General features: G+C 41.4%; 1 protein-coding gene across 3 annotated transcripts; it reads right to left on the bottom strand.

The window, feature by feature from the left end:
• Positions 1 to 4,212: 4,212 nt before the first annotated feature.
• LOC124043491 (bcl-2/adenovirus E1B 19 kDa-interacting protein 2-like protein) lies at positions 4,213 to 19,441 on the bottom strand. 3 transcript variants are annotated; one of them, XM_046362143.1, is made up of 11 exons: positions 19,315 to 19,441; positions 18,672 to 18,764; positions 18,425 to 18,498; positions 18,088 to 18,327; positions 17,564 to 17,761; positions 17,271 to 17,373; positions 17,053 to 17,184; positions 7,089 to 7,175; positions 6,705 to 6,803; positions 6,361 to 6,420; positions 5,894 to 5,945 (listed from the first exon to the last, which is right to left on the bottom strand). In XM_046362143.1, exons 2-10 carry the CDS (start codon positions 18,728 to 18,730, stop codon positions 6,396 to 6,398), a joined length of 1,017 nt encoding a protein of 338 aa, XP_046218099.1. In that variant the 5' UTR covers positions 18,731 to 18,764; positions 19,315 to 19,441; the 3' UTR covers positions 5,894 to 5,945; positions 6,361 to 6,395. The 3 variants fall into 3 exon arrangements, with proteins under 3 accessions (XP_046218098.1, XP_046218100.1, XP_046218099.1); XM_046362142.1 differs by having other exon boundaries at positions 4,213 to 6,420; XM_046362144.1 differs by lacking the exon at positions 19,315 to 19,441 and having other exon boundaries at positions 4,213 to 6,420; positions 18,088 to 18,346; positions 18,672 to 18,682.
• Between the last annotated feature and the right edge of the window lie 1,436 nt (positions 19,442 to 20,877).

Here is a 20,877-nt window from a genome sequence, read left to right as displayed (position 1 = left end):
TGTGTTTGTTTACTTGAAAGAGACATTTTTCTTTTGAAGGTGCACATCCTCAAGTGTATATGAAAAAGTAGTTTGTCTGTCTGTCACTTAAGGAATCCTGCACAGACAAATTATACCCAGTTGAACAGTTTAGGGATAATTAACTGTAGAATATTTTCTGAGTTTAGGGAAATCAAACATGTTCAAGTTTGAATTAGTCTTCAGACTCAAATTGACAGCAAAAATCTCTAAAGGAATCACTGTTGATAACAACTTCTGTTACATTTGCTGTGAGGAACTCAACTCAAATTTAAGTCCCCCTGTTTCAGTCTGAGCGAATTTCACTGCAAAGTTGCAGGAAGATACTTTTACTGTTACGAGAGGTTTCACCCAGCCTGTGCACATTTCATCCTCCATCTTGTGTTTTATTACAAGCAGCTGTTTCTGATACCACAGTAATCTCAACAACCTATAATAATGCTTTTAGTCTGAGCAGCCCAGAGTCTAACCATGGGGGAAGAGCCCAGGACAACACATTCATTACCTACTTCACTAGGGAGGGGGGGAAAGTGCCTATGGAAAAACTGAAGATGTGGTAGGTGTAGTAGTTTGGTGGAAACAACATGTGGGAAAAGTCTGAAGCTATTGTCTTTGCAATAACTAGTGTAAACTTGACACGGCCAGGATGACTGCATAAACAAACTTCTGGCTGGCCATAGTTAGCTATTTGTAATTTATCACAACAGACTAGAAATATATTTCACTTGAAAGTAAATTTGTTTGGGAACCATAAAGTATCACTTACTATTTCCAGATTGTCCAATAAAGATGGATAAAATAGATTTTAAAAATCATCGTTAAAGGTTTTTGAATGTTGAGAGCATTCTAAACTTCCAACTAAACCATATGAGACTAAATGTAGACCGGATATTCGTCATTACGAGTTCCTTTGCTCAGCATCACCCATTTTACTATGGGCCCAATACATTGGAATCTCTTTTGCACCCAAGAAATAGACAATTTTATCTACCCTAAAATAGTTTATTTTTCCCAGTGACTTCTCTCCTGTCCTCACCATGTGCTTTTCAGCTTCTCTTGCCTGTCACTCTTCAAGGTGTTTCTAGAGGATATTTAAACCAACAACACTCCCTCTTTCACAATGGACTCTGTTCCAATATAAAACATTGGGTATAGGCAACAGCCTGAGGCCTTGGCTGCATGTATACCACTGTACACACACACACACACACACACACACACACAGGGCCTGGTCTTGGCAGAGCTCAGCAAAAGTCCATCGCCTGAATGAAGGAAATCTATGGCCCATTGTGCTTCTTGATTACACTAGGGGCAGCCGGCAGATAGGATCGGGCCTGGAACAAGATAACAGTGCCTTTATCAATGTTTTTCAGCATGAGAAGTTGGAGCTGTTGGTTAATAAGTAACATGGGGCTGTTTTTATATCGGGCCTCCAAATAATGACTTCTGTAATGAATCTTACACAATGACTGATGGTAGTCATCAGGCTACTGAGCCACTGCGGCACTTACTGCACTACAGGTCCTGTTTTAGAGCCCAATTAATGGAACATGCTGTATTGATGGATGAAGTTATCATAAAATTATAATGTGTTAAACTAGGGATTAAAGGATCCAAAATGTATGTACATTTGTTTGAATCATGCAGAGACATTTATCATATAGAAGTGTGTGTGTGTGTGTGTGTGTGTGTGTGTGTGTGTGTTTGCAAATGTGTGTTGATATAATACCCCATATGGTCATTGAAAACACAAGCTAAGGAGATACTATCTGAAACTAACCAGCTACGCCGTATACAACCGAGAACAGTATTACATGTTTTTCTAATCAAGGGCTTGAAAACAGATATTGATGCATGCTAAGTAAAGTGGCAACATCAGTAAATTCTCTCTAGATTCAAAACACTTTTTAAAGGCTGAATCAATCAAACTTTGGACTTGTTTTTCCTAGATGGGATCTGTCAAGCCTGATTTCCCCAAAAAACGGCAATTCTCTGTCACTTTTCGTACTCAAAACTCTAAACATCAGTCTCGTCCCAATCTCACACTACTTCATACACTGTTCTCTGTTCCTGTTTGAGTTTCCCCACAGCTACCTCACTTCCTTTTCACTGTCAGGTTCCATTTCCTGTGCGTCCGGTGAATTCGCACAGGCAGTCTCACCTTCTGCGCTTTGGGCCAAATCCTCCTTTCCCTCCCTCTTTCTCCCTCCCCCTGTGCTCCTTTTATTAAGTTCTGTGTGGAAGGAGAGGAAGTGGGTAGAGGCTTAACACCCTCCCTCCGTACCCAACAGCGCTCTTAAAAACAACCCATTCACTCATGCACTGGAAAACAAGTCCCCATGTATAAGGATATTGAGAGAATGGCGTTGAACACGAGACAATCGGGTTTATTCATAGACACGTTTCCTATTTATAGGAACATACAGCAGACTTTGGCCAAATACAATTTAGTAAACTTAATATTTTAAAGTGTTAGTATAATCTATAGAAGTGCTGTAGTTGTACTTCCAATAGATTTGATGAGGTATTTACAAACATATTTTTTTTTACTAGGCAAGTCGGTTAAGAACAAATTCTTATTTACAATGACGACCTCCCTATGGGACTCCCGCTCACGGCCGGTTGTGATACAGCCTGGAATTGAACCAGGGTCTGTAGTGACTCCTCTAGCACTAAGATGCAGTGCCTTAGACGGCTGCGAAACTCGGGAGCCATATTGTTTTCTCCTGGTAGACAAACGTTTGAGAAAGTTATGCTATTAGGACAAATGAAAATAGAAAAGGATGAAATAAATCGCATTTGAAAAGAAACATCCCAGCCAATGCTTCCATCAAAGTCAGTCAACTAATTGTCAATGAGTCATATGACAGCTTGCTTATCTAGCTTTGTAGACACCAGCTTTCTCAGTTAATTTTGTATTATTGCAGATGAAGGAATCAATAAAGACATAATTTAAACACACATCCATATCAATGTTGACTTGGAGCATACATTTTATTTTTTATAATTATCCAATAACGTCATGAGTGGATCACAATTGATCTGATAAACTATTCACTGGTGTAAAGTGAGATGAAAAGATCAATGTCGCCAGAGGAATTAAAGCCAGTGAAGTCATAGGTTTTACATTGCAGCTAAGCCAGAGCTTTGGCAGGAAGTCATTGTCAATCTGCCCAGTAACAGTAATGAGAGCCATACTGTATCTGATGCCAGTGTAGTTTTAAAAAAATACAGCATAAAATCTTTCAAATATTACGCAATAGTTGGGAATGAATCTGTGATTCAGAACTGTGTTTAAAAAAGGTCCCTCCTTTATACATTGACAGTAAGAAAGGGGACCACAAGGAGTGATGTCAATCTATAAAATGTATTTTGTAACAGAGAAAGATGTGAAAAGGAGGCCTCACTTTAGTGTCCTAAAACCGATGTATTTACATGGTCAGTGGTGATTTTAGCACACAAAAAGGTGGGATGAATGCCAGCTAAGCAACTTCACAACACTAAAACAATACATTCATTGCACTATAACAGTGCCCACAAACTGTTAGGGCCTACATAAAGCTGTCCCAACACCTTACCACTGCTTCGCCTGGATATCAGAGGAGCATTGTCTTGCAGCAAAACAGTTAATTCAGCCTCATTTACTGACTTAGCTGATATGGCTGACTTGCTTAAACAAATGTGGTTTCTACTGACAATTGAGATGTACAAACTATGGCATAAGGGGACGACAAGCAGATAAGAGGCAATCTGTCATTTTGATTAAGACAATGACCAAGCTAGGAAGGACATAGTCAATATAACTTTGTTCAGCACTTTTGAAATGCACTGCAACATAATTCAGAACATGGGCCATTCTTTGGTTCTGACTTGGTGTACAGGGAGAACACTTAGGATGAATAAAGGGGGCATATAAGCAGAATGAAAGCTCTAACCATATTCGATGATTACATTTCTCAAAAAAACTTTATAGGCTACATATGCACCACCAAATCAGAAGTAAAATAAAAAATAAGGTAAAAATAGACAATTATTAGGGTGAGGCACATGGGCTACTAAAAGTTTACTACACCACATACTTAGTATTACTTTCTTAGCTACAGTATACATATCTCCCTGGCATATTGCATCATTTATGCAGCAGCACAGGTCACGATTGTCGAAAGCATACCAGGACCAAAGCGCAACTCGATATGGGTTCCACATGTTTATTCAATAAAAGGCACAAAAACAAGAACAAACTAAACGTGATGTTCTGGAGTGCTCACAAGCAACACAAAAACAAGATTCCACAAGACACAGTGAGGAAATGGCTGCCTAAATATGATCCCCAATCAGAGACCGATAAACAGCTGTCTCTGATTGGGAACCATACCAGGCCAACATAGAAATAAAACAACCTAGATTACCCACCCAAGTCACACCCTGACCTAACCAAAATAGAGAATAAAAAGGCTCTCTATGGTCAGGGCGTGACAATACCAGACATTTTTGGACTCACCTTGCTGTGCTCACATAAACAGGAAGGTGGCGAGGCGGTCCTTCGTGGGCAAATTTTGTCATCAAACTTTGTCATTAAAGTCTGGCATTCTCTGGATTTATGGTGCGTTCAAGACAACTGGGAACTCCAACAACAACAAAAAAGTTGAATCATGATGCCGTCAGTGATCTTCAGGTCATAGCTCTTGAAAGAGGCCTGCGTTCTGAGTTGGGTGAAAGTTCAAAATGTATTTTCCCAGCCATAGCTCGTTTTTCCCCGAGTTCCCAGTTGTCTTGAACTCACTGAAGTCAGATTTTGCAGTTCTGAGTTAACAATTGGTGTGAGTGCGGCACAAAGCATGCTTCAGTGACAGCATGGCCAATTTTGAATGTTTATCATTTTAAACTAGGAAAAGAGACTCTTAATCGTAGACCACATAACCATTCCACTGAATAGCAGGGTAATGATTGCTTTGCAATGCTTGCAGTTAGCCACTGATTCCTTCCAAACCACTCATTGTTGAATTTCCGATTTCCAACTCGTTGTGTAATGTTTATGTCAAATGGCCAATGAGCACCGGTACATTTGATCTATAAATTATCTTCATTATTTCTCTTCATATGAGAAGGATTAAAAATTATTTGCCAGTAGATTGTCAACTTGATTTATGATGATGACTGCAAGCTAAGATTTTGAAAGTATGATGTTAACAGTCCAATCAAAGCTACTGTAGATATGTGATTTGATGTCATTTTATCTGTGGCCAATGACCTTGAACCTTCTTGGATGGGCACTTCTAATGTAACTCTATGGCAGCACCCAAAAGGCTTACATTTTCTAGCTCTACCTTTAAACTTGGTGGTGACGTAGTGTCCCCATGAGTGACAGAACACTGAGCCAATCACTGCGCACCTCTCCGTATTTTCTGCTGGCTTGCGCCACCACCACAGAAAGCACTGAGCTAAGCTGAAACACCTGCTTTTTGGAGCTGCCTTAGGAAAACAATAAATAGGCCATGTATGTATGCGGCTTTATTAACTCAATGATATTGTTTTTTTTAACGTTGTTTGCAAACTGATATGTGACAAGTATTAACGCCATAACATGCAGAACAGGAAAGCCCCAAAAATGTTGTGCTCAAAACAGGTGGGGCTCAGCCCCACTTGCCCTGAATGACGGGTCGCCACTGTACATGGTAGATAGTAATGTAATAATTTGTGTATGTACACATTGTTACATTGTACTTACAACTGAGTGTACAAAACATTAAGAACACCATCCTAATATTGAGTTGCACCCTCACATTGCCCTCAGAACAGCCTCAATTTGTCGGGGCATGGACTCTACAAGGTGTCGAACGTTCCACAGGGATGCTGGCTCATGTTGACTCCAATGCTTCCCACAGTTGTGTCAAATTGGCTGGATATCCTTTGGGTGGTGGACCATTCTTGAAACACAAAAGACACAGTTGAGAATGAAAATGACTCCGCATCATTGCAGTTCTTGACACAAATGGGTGCGCCTGGCACTTGAATCTTTGTCTTGCCCAAATCCTTCTTTAACCTGTTTCTTCATCTACATTGATTGAAGTGTATTTAATAAGTGACATCAATAATGGATCATAGCTTTCACCTAGTCAGTCGACAGTATGTCATGGAAAGAGCAGGTGTTCATAAAGTTTTTGTACACAGTGCATCTACTTGTGGTCCTTCAGTAGATACTTTGTCAAGTGATGTATGACTAAAGTTATCTCATAGGACAACAGATATCAGATTGGGCAGCCCGGTTCATCCTCAGTATCAAAGTCATGGGTTGCCAGATTTGAGCCTTTTTAGTCCACTTTTTGGCTTCATGTACCTAACCTTATACTGTGTTCCAGATCACCATTCTGAACGTGTCACCTGTCCATGTTCTCGTCAAACCTATGTGAATGGAAATAGATTGAAAAAACTATAAATACATACACAAAGGCCATACATTTTCATGAACCGTCACAATAGAAGGGCTCCCTGTTTTCTCGCTGTAAAGCAGATTTTAAAAAAATGTTTTAAGTGAATAATTTTATTTGCTCAATAGTAGTTACAGAGTGATTAGGAATAACTATATATTAGTCACACAATACATATAGGTGTTGGGCTTTTCTATTTATGGATTCATTAACATAGCTCTTTGTGACTGTGTGAGAGTGTCTGATGAGGTCACTCACTGTCTGACACAGTCGGGGATCTGCACACGCTCAATAGGGATGTGCTGGGACAGCTCCCGAAATCTGTCGATAAACTGAAGCTTGCGACTGAATTTGGAGCTGTGAGGCGGACGGGACCAGAAGACATTCGTTTTATGTGAGGACACAGAGCCAACATGTCAAAAATAAAGATAAGAGTAGTGGACAGCGTGATTTAGATCAAATATATACATAAAATTTGTACTCTTACAGCTACCAGATCAGGGCGGCTGCTCTAACAGTGGCCATTGTTCTATCGCTGTCTCTTTTTGCTTCATGTAGTAACAGGGCCCATTGACTCAACAACAATAACAACAGCAACCCTGAAAGACTGGACTTGGTGTCTCGGGGGATGGTGGTCCTCACCTGATGAAGGGCTTGATGATGGTGATCAGGGCCTTGATGTACCAGGTCGGGTGGACAATGTATAGAGCTTTCAGACTCTTCCTCAACCTATGAGAAAAACAGAATCAAGTGTAAGAGTAAAGGTTACAGTTGTTCTTTCAATCTGTCAGTATATCTACTGCGGTTGTCCACTACCTCTCTCACACACCTGTCACATCACCATGATTGACGGTTTAAACCCTTCCGTAAGACCTGTATCTTTACCAGAGGTTCTTTGGGGCCCAGTCTGTGTGACTCCCCAGACAGGCGCAAACTGCTGAGTAAGGAGTCTACCTCTCACACTAACAGGGGCCAAGCCAAACAAGAGGAAGTGAGAGGGGAAGTTGGATAGACACTGTCGGGTGTCAAAAGACAGACTGCTAGCTCTATTGGTAGAGAACACATTACAAAGGAACATGTCTTTAGACTCTAAGGGCCGCTTTGCCAGACACGGGTGAGACCTACCCCTGGACCGAAAAGCATGTTCTATGTAGAACTATTGAAAGAAGAGGTCGACCGATTAATCGGAATAGCCGATTAATTAGGGCCAATTTCAAGTTTTCATAACAATCGGAAATCTGTATTTTTGGACACCGATTTGGCCGATTTTTAAACATGTTTTTATTTTTTACACCTTTGCTTAATCTTTATTTAACTAGGCAAGTCAGTTAAGAACACATTCTTATTTTCAATGACGGCCTAGGAACGGTGGGTTAACTGCCTTGTTCAGGGGCAGAACAACAGATTTTTACCTTGTCAGCTCGGGGATTCAATCTTGCAACCTTACAGTTAACTAGTCCAACGCTCTAACCTCCTGCCTCATTGCACTCCACGAGGAGACTGCCTGTTACGCAAATGCAGTAAACCAAGGTAAGTTTCTAGCTAGCATTAAACTTATCTTTATAAAAAACAATCAATCATAATCACTAGTTAACTACACATGGTTGATGATATTACTAGTTTATCTAGCGTGTCCTGCGTTGCATATAATCGATGCGGTGCGTATTCGCGAAAAAGGACTGTCCTTGCTCCAATGTGTACCTAACCATAAACATCAATGCTATTCTTAAAATCAATACACAGAAGTATATATTTTTAAACCTGCATATTTAGCTTAAAGAAATCCAGGCTATCAGGCAATATTAACCAGGTGAAATTGTGTCACTTCTCTTGCATTCATTGCACGCAGTCAGGGTATATGCAACAGTTTGGGCCGCCTGGCTCATTGCTAACTAATTTGCCAGAATTGTACGTAATTATGACATAACATTGAAGGTTGTGCAATGTAATAGGAATATTTAGACTGATGGAGGCCACCCGTTAGATAAAAGACGGAACGGAATAAAGAATAAAGAATAAACCTCTTGTTTTCGAGATGATAGTTTCCGGATTCAACCATATTAATGACCTAAGGCTCATATTTCTGTGTGTTATTATGTTATAACTAAGTTTATGATTTGATAGAGCAGTCTGACTGAGCGATGGTAGGCAGCAGCAGGCTCATTAGCATTCATTCAAACAGCACTCTCGTGCGTTTTGCCAACAGCACTCCAAGCCTATCATCTCCCGAGATTAGGCTGGTGTAACCGATGCGAAATGGCTAGCTAGTTAGCGGGGTGCGCGCTAATAGCGTTTCAAATCACTCCTTGTTCCCCTTGCTCTGCATGGGCCGCGGTTTTTGTGGAGCAATGGGTAATGCTGCTTCGAGTATGGCTGTTGTCGATGTGTTCCTGGTTCGAGCCCAGGTAGGGGCGAGGAGAGGGACGGAGGCTATACTGTTACACTGGCAATACTAAAGTGCCTATAAGAACATCCAATATTCAAAGGTATATGAAATACAAATGGTATAGAGAGAAATAGTACTCTAATTCCTATAATAACTACAACGTTGGAATATTGAAGACTCATGTTAAAAGGAACCACCAGCTTTCATATGTTCTCATGTTCTGAGCAAGGAACTTAAACGTTAGCTTTCTTACATGGCACATATTGCACTTTTACTTTTCTTCTCCAACACTTTGTTTTTGCATTACTTAAACCAAATTGAACATGTTTCATTATTTATTTGAGGCTACATTGATTTTATTGATGTATTATATTAAGTTAAAATAAGTGTTTATTCAGTATTGTTGTAATTGTCATTATTACAAATACATTTTTGAAATCGGACGAATAATTGGTATCGGCTTTTTTTGGTCCTCCAATAATCGGTATCGGTATCGGCGGTGAAAAATCATAATCGGTCGACCTCTAATTGAAAGTGCTTTTTCATCCACAAACACTTCATCTTGTCCCGGAAACCAGTTCTTAAACACTGTGAACTTGGCATCCTATGTAAAACATGATGTTAGTACATCACTGTCCCCTGTTTTCTCATGGGGCAGCTGTAAGTGGCGGTCATGTCAGCAGAGGTACCGTCGCCGAAAACAAAGACGGTTCTGCGGAGTTCCTCTGTGGCGTTAATCGAAGAAATATAGAGAGGAAGGCTCCACACCACTCTCTCACTTGAATATCTTTGTTATTTTCAGATTCTCATGTTGCTCTTTTGTAGCTTTTCAACTATACAGAACCAAAATATAAACGCAACATGTAAAGTGTTGGTTCCATGCTTCATGAGCTGAAATACAAAATCCCAGAAAAATTCCAAACGCACAAAAAGCTTACTTCTCTAAAATGTTGTGCACAAATTTGTTTACATCCCTGTTAGTGAGCATTTATAACCTTTGCCAAGATAATTCATCCACCTGAGAGGTGTGGCATATCAAGAAGCTGATTAGACAGCATGATCATTACACAGGTGCACCTTGTGCTGGGGACAATAAAAGGCCACTATAAAATGTGAAGATTTGTTACCAACACAATGCCACAGATTTTGAGGGAGCGTGCAATTGGCATGCTGACTGCAGGACTGTCCACTATAGCTGTTGCCAGAGAATTGAATGTTAATTTCTTTGCCAGAAGCTGCCTCCAATGTTGTTTTAGAGAATTTGGCAGTATGCCCAAATGGCCTCACAACCACAGACCATGTTTAAGCATGCCAGCTCAGGACCTCTACATCAGGCTTCTTCACCTGCGGGATCATCTGAGGAGGGGTGCTGAGGAGTATTTCTGTCTGTAATAAAGTCCTTTTGTGGGGAAAAACTCATTCGGATTGGCTGTGCCTGGCTCCCTAGTGGGTGGGCCTGGCTGACAAGTGGATGGGCCTATGCCCTCCAAGGCCCACCTACTGTATGGCTGCACCCACACCCTGTCCATAGATTAGGGCCTAATGAATTGATTTAAATTGACTGATTTCCTTACATGAACTGTAACTTAGTAAAATCTTTGAAATTGTTGCATGTTGTGTTTATATTTTTGTGTGTGTGTTTTCTATCCCAGTTCGCTCCTCTCCGTGTAGGCTTTAGACGCTCCCGCTCCCCTTGACCTTCTAATTTAGTGTACCCTCCATGCACAACCCATGTGGAATTCTTGGACTCCGCCAGCGTTTGGAACTGCCAATCTGTGGTCAAGAACACAGTTAATCTCAGCCTATGCTGCCCTTCAGTCCCTTGACTTTTTAGCCCTGACGGAGACATGTATCATCCCAGACAACACTGCTACTCCAGCTGATCTCTATTCATCTGACTATGTGTTCTCTCATAGTCCGTGAGCATCTGGTCGTCGCGGTGGTGGCACATGGCTGCTCATTTGTCTTAAGTGGAGATTTTCACTTACCTCTCCATCTCCTCATTTGAATTCCATGTGGTCATTGTCACTTGTCCTCTCAAGCTTAACATTGTTGTCATCTATCATTCACCAGGTGCCCTTAGAGTTCCTCAATGAGCTTGATACCTTGATATGCTCATTTTCTGACATGGCTCACTGCTCTTCATATTGGGCGACTTCAACCTCCCGACGTCTGCCTTTGATTCATTTCTCTCCAACTCTTTCTTTCCCCTCCTTTTGCCACTTTGACCCTTTCCCAGTCCCCTCCCACTGACAAGGCAGGCAATACACTTGATGAGCGCAAACGACACTTCTGGAGGACCTATCATCCCTTCACTCCCTCCTCTCTAACTTCTCTTCCTCTGTATTCACTGCTTAAGCCACTTTTTATCACTCACTTTCATGATCTGCCTTTAACCCTAGTAAACACTTTCCCACCTTCTCCTTCCTCCTTAATCGTCCAGCCACTCCCTCCTCCCTCTCTGCGGACAACTTTATCAACCACTTTGAAAAGAAGGGTGATGACATCAGCTCATTCCCTCACCCTATCCACTGGTCCTACTCACACAGAACTACCGTAAGCCCTGACCTCTTTCTCCCCTCTCTCTCCAGATTAAATCCTGCGACTAGTGAGGTCCGGCCACCTGACAACCTGCCCGCTCAACCCAATCCCCTCCTCCCTTCTCCAGATCATCCCTGGAGACCTCCCACTCCTCACTTCCCTAATCAACTCACTGGCTGCGTCTCCTCTGAGTCTCTCCCCTCCACAAGAAACCAATGTTCGACCCCTCTGACATCCAAAACACTTGAGTGTGCTGTCTCTTACCAACTCTCTCGCTATCTCTCTCAGAACGTCAGGCTTTAAGATTGGTCACTCAACTGAGACGGATCTTCGTTGTGTCACAGAGGCTCTCCATCTCCGCACTAGCAATGCTGACCCTCTCTCCTCTGTTCTCATCCTCCTATATCTATCCGCTGCCATCAACACAGTGAACCATCAGATCCTCCTCTTCACCCTCTCTGGGCTGGGCGCCACAGGGTCTGCAGGATTACATCCTACCTGGCAGACTGCTCCTATCAGGTGAGGTGGAGAGGATCTGTGTCTGAACCACGTATTCTCACTACTGGTGTCCCCCAGGGTTCGGTTCTAGGCTCTCTCCTCTAACCATGTGTATTTAACAAATAAAATTTGATTTGATTTGATTCCCTACCTTCAGGCTATGCTCAAACCCTACACCGCAACCTGAGTACTCCACCACCCCTGGTCTCTTGAGTCCAAAACCATATCACAAATACAGTTGAAGTCGAAAGTTTACATACACCTTAGCCAAATACATTTAAACTCAGTTTTTCACAATTCCTGATATTTAATCCAAGTAAAAATTCCCTGTCTTAGGTCAGTTAGGATCACCACTTTATGTTAAGAATGTGAAATGACAGAATAATAGTAGAGAGAATTATTTATTTCGGCTTTTATTTCTTTCATCACATTCCCAGTGGGTCAGAAGTTTACATACACTCAATTAGTATTTGGTAGCATTGCATTTAAATGGTTTAACTTGGGTCAAATGATTTGGGTAGCCTTCCACAAGCTTCCCACAATAAATTGGGTGAAGTCAGGTTTGTAGGTCTCCTTGCTCTCACATGCTTTTTCAGTTCTGCCCACAAATCTTCAATAGGATTGAGGTCAGGGCTTTCTGATGGCCACTGCAATACCTTGACTTTGTTGTCCTTAAGCCATTTTGCCACAACTTTGGAAATATGCTTGGGGTCATTGTCCATTTGGAAGACCCATTTGCGACCAAGTTTTAACTTCCTGACTGATGTCTTGAAATGTTGCTTTACAATATATCCACGTAATTTTCCATCCTCATGATGCCATATATTTTGTGAAGTGCACCAGTCCCTCTTGCAACAAAGCACCCCCACAAAATGAAGCTGCCACCCCCGTGCTTCACGGTTGGGATGTTGTTCTTTGGCTTGCAAACCTCCCCCTTTTTCCTCCAAACATAACGATGGCCATTATGGCCAAACTGTTCTATTTTTGTTTCATCAGACCAGAGGACATTTCTCCAAAAAGTACCATCTTTGTCCCCATATGCAGTAGCAAACCGTAGTCTGGCTTTTTTATGGTGTTTTTGGAGCAGTGGCTTCTACCTTGCTGAGCGGTCTTTCAGGTTATGTTGATATAGGACTCGTTTTACTGTGGATATAGATACTTTTGTACCTGTTTCCTCCAGCATCTTCACAAGGTCCTTTGCTGTTGTTCTGGGATTGATTTGCACTTTTCGCACCAAAGTACGTTCATCTCTAGGAGACAGAACGCATCTCCTTCCTTAGCGGTATGACGGCTGCGTGGTCCCATGGTGTTTATACTTGCGTACTATTGTTTGTACAGATGAACGTGGTACCTTCTGGCGTTTGGAAATTGCTCCCAAGGATGAACCAGACTTGTGGAGATCTACAATTTTTTTCTGAGGTCTTGATTTTCCCATGATGTCAAGCAAAGAGGCACAGAGTTTGTAGGTAGGCCTTGAAATACATCCACAGGTACACCTCCAATTGACTCAAATGTTGTCAATTAGCCTATCAGAAGCTTCTAAAGCCATGACATAATTTTCTGGGCTTTTCCAAGCTGTTTAAAGGTACACTCAACTTAGTGTATGTAAATGTCTGACCCACTGGAATAGTGATACAGTGATAAGTGAAATAATCTGTATGTAAACAATTGTTGGAAAAATGACTTGTGTCATGCACAAAGTAGACTGACTTGCCAAAACTATAGTTTGTTAACAAGAAATTTGTGGAGTGGTGTGAAAATCGAGTTTGAATGACTTAAACCTAAGTGTATGTAAACTTCCGACTGTATATGAGTGTCTGAACAAAAGGCAACCTCTAGAAATCTTTACACATATTTGATATGTGACCAAGTATATTCAGATAACATAAAGGGACATGAATAGTCAAGTTTAGACCTTCATTTCAACAAGATACTAGGTTAGTGTGATGGTCTTAGCAGTTGTTTTCCTCCTGCAGTTCACTTGAAACCTTTACTGGGTCCAGACATTTAGTCACATTATTAGGAACAAGGAGACCCAGGTCGAGGTTTAGAACATCAAAGCTTTCTCGAAATGTATGTTAGTGGCCATACTGCACACAAGCCTTTGGACACTGTTGTAACCATCCTGAAAAAAATAACACTCATGACAAGGTTGTGTTCATTAGGGCACGCAATGTCAAACGTTTTAAAAGTCCATGTAGTCCGTACCTGTTTCAGTCCATTTTCTTCCATTTGGTGCCTAATGGACACAACCCTGGAATCTACTTCCTCCTAGCCTGATAACTATAGGTTGGCTGTGAGGGAAGTCAGGAGGAAACTCATAACTACACTTTGGCTTTGACGCCATCCTCTGGCTGAAGAAGGAGGAGTGACAAAGCAGGCTCTCGTGAACTTGTTGGATGCTAAGGCCCAATGGGACACTCTTATGGCCAGCTACTTGCTGTGTGTTTCCTATACTGTACATACAGTATGGTTGCACATTCAAACTCTCACACAATTTGTTTAAGTATACAATACATGGCATTACTTGGGAATATTTACTGAGGGTTTAACTGCAGGTTTATGCTTTAAGTTGTTTTTTTGTTTTTTAAAGTTTAAAAATAAATAAAAGTACTGGTAGTGGTATAAAAGTAACCTACTGGTATTACTTTGATAGTATGGTTAAATATTAATTACTTAGTAATTACCTAATGAGGTGCAGACTTGAGTTAGATCACGATGAGTCACAAATTCGATGACTTGAGACTCGACATGGTAGCTGATATTCTGTTTCACTAAAGGAGAGCGCAGCAGTCAGGATGGTGGTTCAGGCTACTAACCTGGATGACACAACCCATGTGACTCACAGCACAGGGAGAGCTTTGACCACACTGGTCTGATTGGTTCTCTCAAATGTAGTTATTTTCCTCGGGGGTTGAGACCTCTTGTTGTTTGGATTTGAAAATCAAAACATTGTAATGAAAGGGGCAGCACTCTGGGTCTGTGCCTGTGGGTGTTCGAGTGACAGACACAGAGTAGAGCCAACCTGTAAAAGCACAGCCCCCATCATTGACGCATTGTGACGACAACATCAAAGAGCCATTCCTGACTCTAGAGGACTTTTGAGTGTTATGTGTTAGCCAGACTAATCAACTACTAGGCTTCCATGCCTTTGAGTAGGGACACTACTATATCATTCATACAACAAATTGCCCAGCTGAATAAAATATGATGTCATATAATGATATAATTTATTTGAATGGACCATAGAATACTACAAATGAACAGGTTTTGGGTGGAGTGTTTTGCCCTGATTTGTATACAGCCAGATCATATCAGAGCAAGTTGGACTTTAAGGACTGCACCATGGATCATTCACATTCGATACAATAATTATTATTCTACACAACTTCCTAACACAAACAACACGTTCCCAGTAGCCGAGTCCTACATGTATTTCACTAGATGCCAAGTTGGGGAAATTACAAGTTGGGCAATAAAGAATATACATATACAATTTGGGCAATGCTGCTACAGCAAGACTTTCGAATCAGCAACAAGCTTTATGTAATGATCGCATGCGTCCATTTTAGAGGAATTGCGGAAACATTTGTTTCAGAAGTTTCATTCTAAATTATCATTCTTCCACCTGCTTTACTCTCGCTGTGGGGAAGGGAAGAGGAACATATAGCCACCGCTTCCGCTTTGACGGAACTGCATTGTTTTGAATGTCAGAATTCTGGGCAACACGTGAAAATCGATTGATTCTAGAGAATAGCGCTAAAATTCAGTGTGTCTCTACGGTAAGTCATCGTGGGAATTTCGATTTGAAAACACATAGCCTATATTTAGATTCATTGCTGAACATTTACATCTTCATTATGCTTGATGACTTCATTGCGGATTCACAGTGAAAACGTTCTAGGAATCAACCTTCTGAGAGGGGCAGAGGACGCGTTCTGTGTTGTCCCACTTCGTTGCCAGACACAGAGTGCCATTTTAGGGGAGGAAGGGGTCTGTTTTTATATATATATATATTAATAAAGAAGTAACTGATACGGTCATGGCCTTAATCGACCGGTTGTATTTGAATTGTAACTGGCAATAGGCCTACAAACGTAACTAATTCTAACATTTTGAAAAAAAATAAGTTTTCTTTGGTAAGTCTCGGAATCTAGTATTATTAATTTAATATGGGTTCCCTGTGCAGTAAAGACCAACGTGTTCAGAAGGCACGGAGGGAAGCAAACAAAATGATTTAATAAACAGCTACGAGAAGACAAGCAGAATAAACAAATAACTTGCCAGCGCCAGTTACTACCGTTAGGAGCGGTGAATCTGGGAAAAGCACGATAGTAAATCAGATGCCATATTTACATGTGGAACTCAGTGCAGAGGAGAAAATGCATTCCATACAAAACAACAGTAAAAAGGCTTCAGGGATGTGAGATGTTTTCAAGGTTTAATTTATCTAATGTTAGAGGTCAGAGGTACAAAAGTGGATGCAATGTTTTGCTGATGTGTGGGATGTTCTTTTTGTGGTGGACAGCAGCAGCTATGTCATGGCCTATGTCATGGCGATGCAGGAGGCACTAAACCTCTTCAAGATCATCTGGAACAACAGGTGGCTAAGGATCGTTCCTGTCTGGGTGTTACTGAACAAACAGAACCTGCTAGCAGAGAGGGTTTTGGCGGGAAAATCTAAAATTGCACACTTGAATATGCAACACACTAGGCACTATTGTCATCCAGTTTTCACCTATACAGTTGACACGGAAAACATCCTGCTCTCCTTCGAAGTCTTAAGATAGCCTGCTTAGTTGATTTTCCACTCTGATACATATTTTTCACAGACTGAGACAAATTTCAACGATTTTGATTACTTGAGACTTAATTACTTGGCATCAAATAACTTGAGACTTGACTTTGGCTGCATTCCATGCCAACTACATTCCAGTTTCCAGATCTCACAATGCCTGGATAGCTGTTAAACATATCCACTAACCACATCCTGAGCATTCTGATTGCACAGTTGATGACTGTAATGTAGACGGCTTGGAACGTGGTCTACAACTTGGAGACTTGACTGACATGAGAGACTGATGAGTTGAATGATTTTTGTACTGTTTTGTTACTCACTGTGGCATATAGTTTTCTGAAATAGGACCACAAACTAAGCCCATTTGAGTAAACAGAACTAACCTTCTGTCAATGGTGGTATAACACTCTCTGAGCCAGCCAATGCCGGGGAGCTTGTTGCGCTGGGCCATGGCACACAGGTACACAATGACGTAGTTCTCCGCCACCATCAGGTCCAACGTTCCCACAATGTACCTGCAATGTTTAGTGGTTTCTGGGGTTAGTTATGTTGACCTGAAGAGTGGCCAATACAGATAGTGTTTTACTATTAGCTCTCACACCTGAATAGGTTGTCCATGACATACTGGTAGTTCTCCATGGTGTTTTCAGGGAGATAGCAGGAAGAGAACACAATGATGTCATTAGACCCATCTCCATAGTAACCTGGAAGGAAAACAACATTTGGATGAGGGAAAAATAAAGATGAAAAAAAAAAAGTGAAGACGCTCTTTGTGTCATCCAAGTTGATCTCACAACAAACGCTCACATTAGCCGAATTCCATTGGCCTGAAAAAAACTCACATTCTCGCATAATGTCCGATAGGTTAAGTAAGTGCTGGGAATCTGGACTCACCCCCATGGGACAAGACACGAAGGTAAGGCTCCAGTACACTCATGTTGACCAGACTCTCCTGAGGAGGGTCTCCCATGCAGAACCTGCGCCACCTAGTGCCCTGGCTGTCCACCTGGTCTTGGTCCAGAGAGCCCACTCCTATCTGCTCTGGTTCTGACCCACGGGCCTTATGGCAACATGATGCCACTCCCAGATCATCTTTGAATGGGAATAATGTTTCAATGGTAAATTTCCCATGATGTCCGGTAGGTAACACAATGCATAGACAGAGAGTGGTTGTGTACTATCTATAATATATTATATATATGGGGTCAAGATCACCTAATACAAAGCATATATAAAGATAATAGCTATATTATGTATTGTCCAACATTTGTGTCTTATCTAATGTGAAAAATGTCAAATATAATCAAAGTGAAAGTGGTTCAATAAGTTAATGGGTTGATCTTGAACCTGTGAGAGTGAAGAAACAGACCACAGATAAAGGCTGTTAGTCTGTCGTGTCCACTGCACCCTGTCCTCACCCTCCAAATCCATGTTGTGCACTGGAAAGTGGAGGGACTCGCTGTCCGAGGGCGTTTCCATGGCATCCAAGTCGAAGTCCAGTCCCAGGTCGTCGTCGTCGGGGGAGAGAATGAGGGCAGCAGAGTCATAGTCGTCGGACACTGCCGAGTCACTGCGATCCAGTGTCAGACTTAGGGCAGGGGCCATCAGGCGTTTCTTCCTGGGTCGGGGCTCCATCAGAGCCAGGCTGCTGGGCGGGTCTATCATGACATTTAATTACTAGGATTTGTATTTATATGTAGCTTTATAACAGTGACTGTTCTGTTACAACATTGCCATTTTGATTTGAAGTGTTACCTGGTCTGTCATCATCAGCTAATGTGGCGTTCCCTAAGACTTCATTTGTGCCATGAGCATTCCTGGGAGATGATCTAGAATGTTAAGAAAGGTCAACAATTATATATCTACGGATTTGTAATTAGATATAGATGTTTCATTGTACAAAAAAAACAGATGTTTGGATATTTAGTATGTTGATAATATAACTAATGTATTGAATTTAGTCCAACCAAAATAATTCAGTCTGATGACCATAACCTCTGACCTGGGAATGTGCATGTCCTCCTCCTCCTCCTCTTCTTGCGCCTCCTCTCTTTGCTCCATGTTGTTGTTGTGTAGGTTCACAGTGGCAAGTTCCCTGATAGTAGCGGTGAACACAGTTGATGTCAGAGTATCAGCAAACCAAGTCCAAACAACTATTACAACTGAGGAGCAACTTTTGCTGTAACTTCATTTTTTAATTTGAGAAGAATAAAGAGTGTGAAAAGAAATGACGATACAAAAAAATATAACACCAACAAGTTAATGTCTCATCAGTTCTGCCAAATTATTGGATACTGAGGGATTTTTTCCTATGCTGACCTCTAGTGGAAAACGTAGAGACGTACACTGTTCAGTTTTATGGATCGCAATAAATGTACTATAGTACGGTATCTAAGGCAAGGCATTCAACACCCCTGTCTTTCACTGTTTTGGACTTTATTTTTCAAAACTTGTATTACAATGAAAATGTAAAATGGCTTTTGTAAGACCCTTAAATACCTTTCCACCAGTAAGAACACATTTAAATTGCCCCAATATCACCACGTTTGTCTTGCTTAGATTCATGCGATGAAGTGGTAAACACAACTTGAGACATGAATGCATGTGCGTAGATACAATACGAAGCAACACATGTGTAACATTACCTTGTTGATGGTATTTGGTTCACAGGCCGACAAGCTTTTCAATGTCTTTGTAAAAGTACAGTAACTTTTCAGTGAAAGAGGTAAACGTTATGGCTTTGCTGAACTCATAATTGCGCGGACACAATTGCCACACCTGAGAGTCAGTCAAGGTGTGGTGTATTTATTGGCAGTGGAGCCCATCCCTGTAACCAAGGCAACATGGATTGACTGCACAAACTCTAGACTGAAAACGTGTGCATGCTTGTTCAGTAATCAGGCTATTGGGCTGTGTGACATCTAGAATCAAACAAAAACGTCAGCACTGAAACAAATGATTACAACATGGGCAGAAAAAAAGCTTTGTCTCAATGATATTTATACTATAAAACACATACAAATATCATAACCCCTATTCTGATACTAAAAGGTATGTGCTTCTGTAGATTTGAAAGGCCCATAGAAAATTGACATAATAGATTTTGTACCCAGGGATGTTTTGGGCACAAAACATCCTTGAGTTGTCAACTCATTTGAATTCAACGTGAAATCAACCAAAACATTCACCATGACACTGGATTTTAGTTGGGTGTAACCTTTACAAAAAAAGACTGCAGTTTTGAAACTGCAGTAAATGTGCAATAACTGCAGTCTGGTATTTTGGATGCAATAATTGCAGTGCACTGCATTTGAACTGCAGTTATACTGCACTCTAACTGCAGTTACACTTCAAAATTACTGCAGTAAAATAAACAGTGTTATTTTGGATTAAGTATTTGCTGCATACTGCAGTTATACTGCAGTCTGACTGCAATCTTTTTCATAATGGAAAAATTGATTCAACGTCATCACATGACAATGTTGGGGTTGATGACGTGGAAACAACATTGATTCAACCAGTTCTAGCCTACATGGGTCCCATTATTCGCTACAAGACCATGGTGCTTGCCTACGGAGCTGTGAGGGGAACGGCACCTCAGTACCTCCAGGCTCTGATCAGGCCCTACACCCAAATAAGGGCACTGCGTTCATCCACCTCTGGCCTGCTCGCCTCCCTACCACTGAGGAAGTACAGTTCCCGCTCAGCCCAGTCAAAACTGTTCGCTGCTCTGGCTCCCCAATGGTGGAACAAACTCCCTCACGACGCCAGGACAGCGGAGTCAATCACCACCTTCCGGAGACACCTGAAACCCCACCTCTTTAAGGAATACTTAGGATAGGATAAAGTAATCCTTCTCACCCCCCCCCCCCTTAAAATATTTAGATGCACTATTGTAAAGTGGCTGTTTCACTGGATGTCATAAGGTGAATGCACCAATTTGTAAGTCGCTCTGGATAAGAGCGTCTGCTAAATGACTTAAATGTAAATAATGTAAATGTAATTATGTATGGCGAAAACCAAACACTACATTCCATAGTAAGAACCTTATACCAACGGTCAAGCATGGTGGTGGTAGTGTGATGGCTTTGCTCCCTCAGGACCTGGATGACTTGCCTTAATAGAACGAACCATGAATTATGCTCTGTATCAGGTCATTTTACAGGATAATCCATCTGTCAGGTCATCCATCATTGAGCTGAAGCTAG

This window comes from Oncorhynchus gorbuscha, linkage group LG09, assembly GCF_021184085.1.
Source record: "Oncorhynchus gorbuscha isolate QuinsamMale2020 ecotype Even-year linkage group LG09, OgorEven_v1.0, whole genome shotgun sequence".
Lineage (NCBI taxonomy): Eukaryota > Metazoa > Chordata > Actinopteri > Salmoniformes > Salmonidae > Oncorhynchus > Oncorhynchus gorbuscha.
Note: the sequence above shows the minus strand (reverse complement) of the source record. Positions and strands in the feature narration are given on the sequence as shown.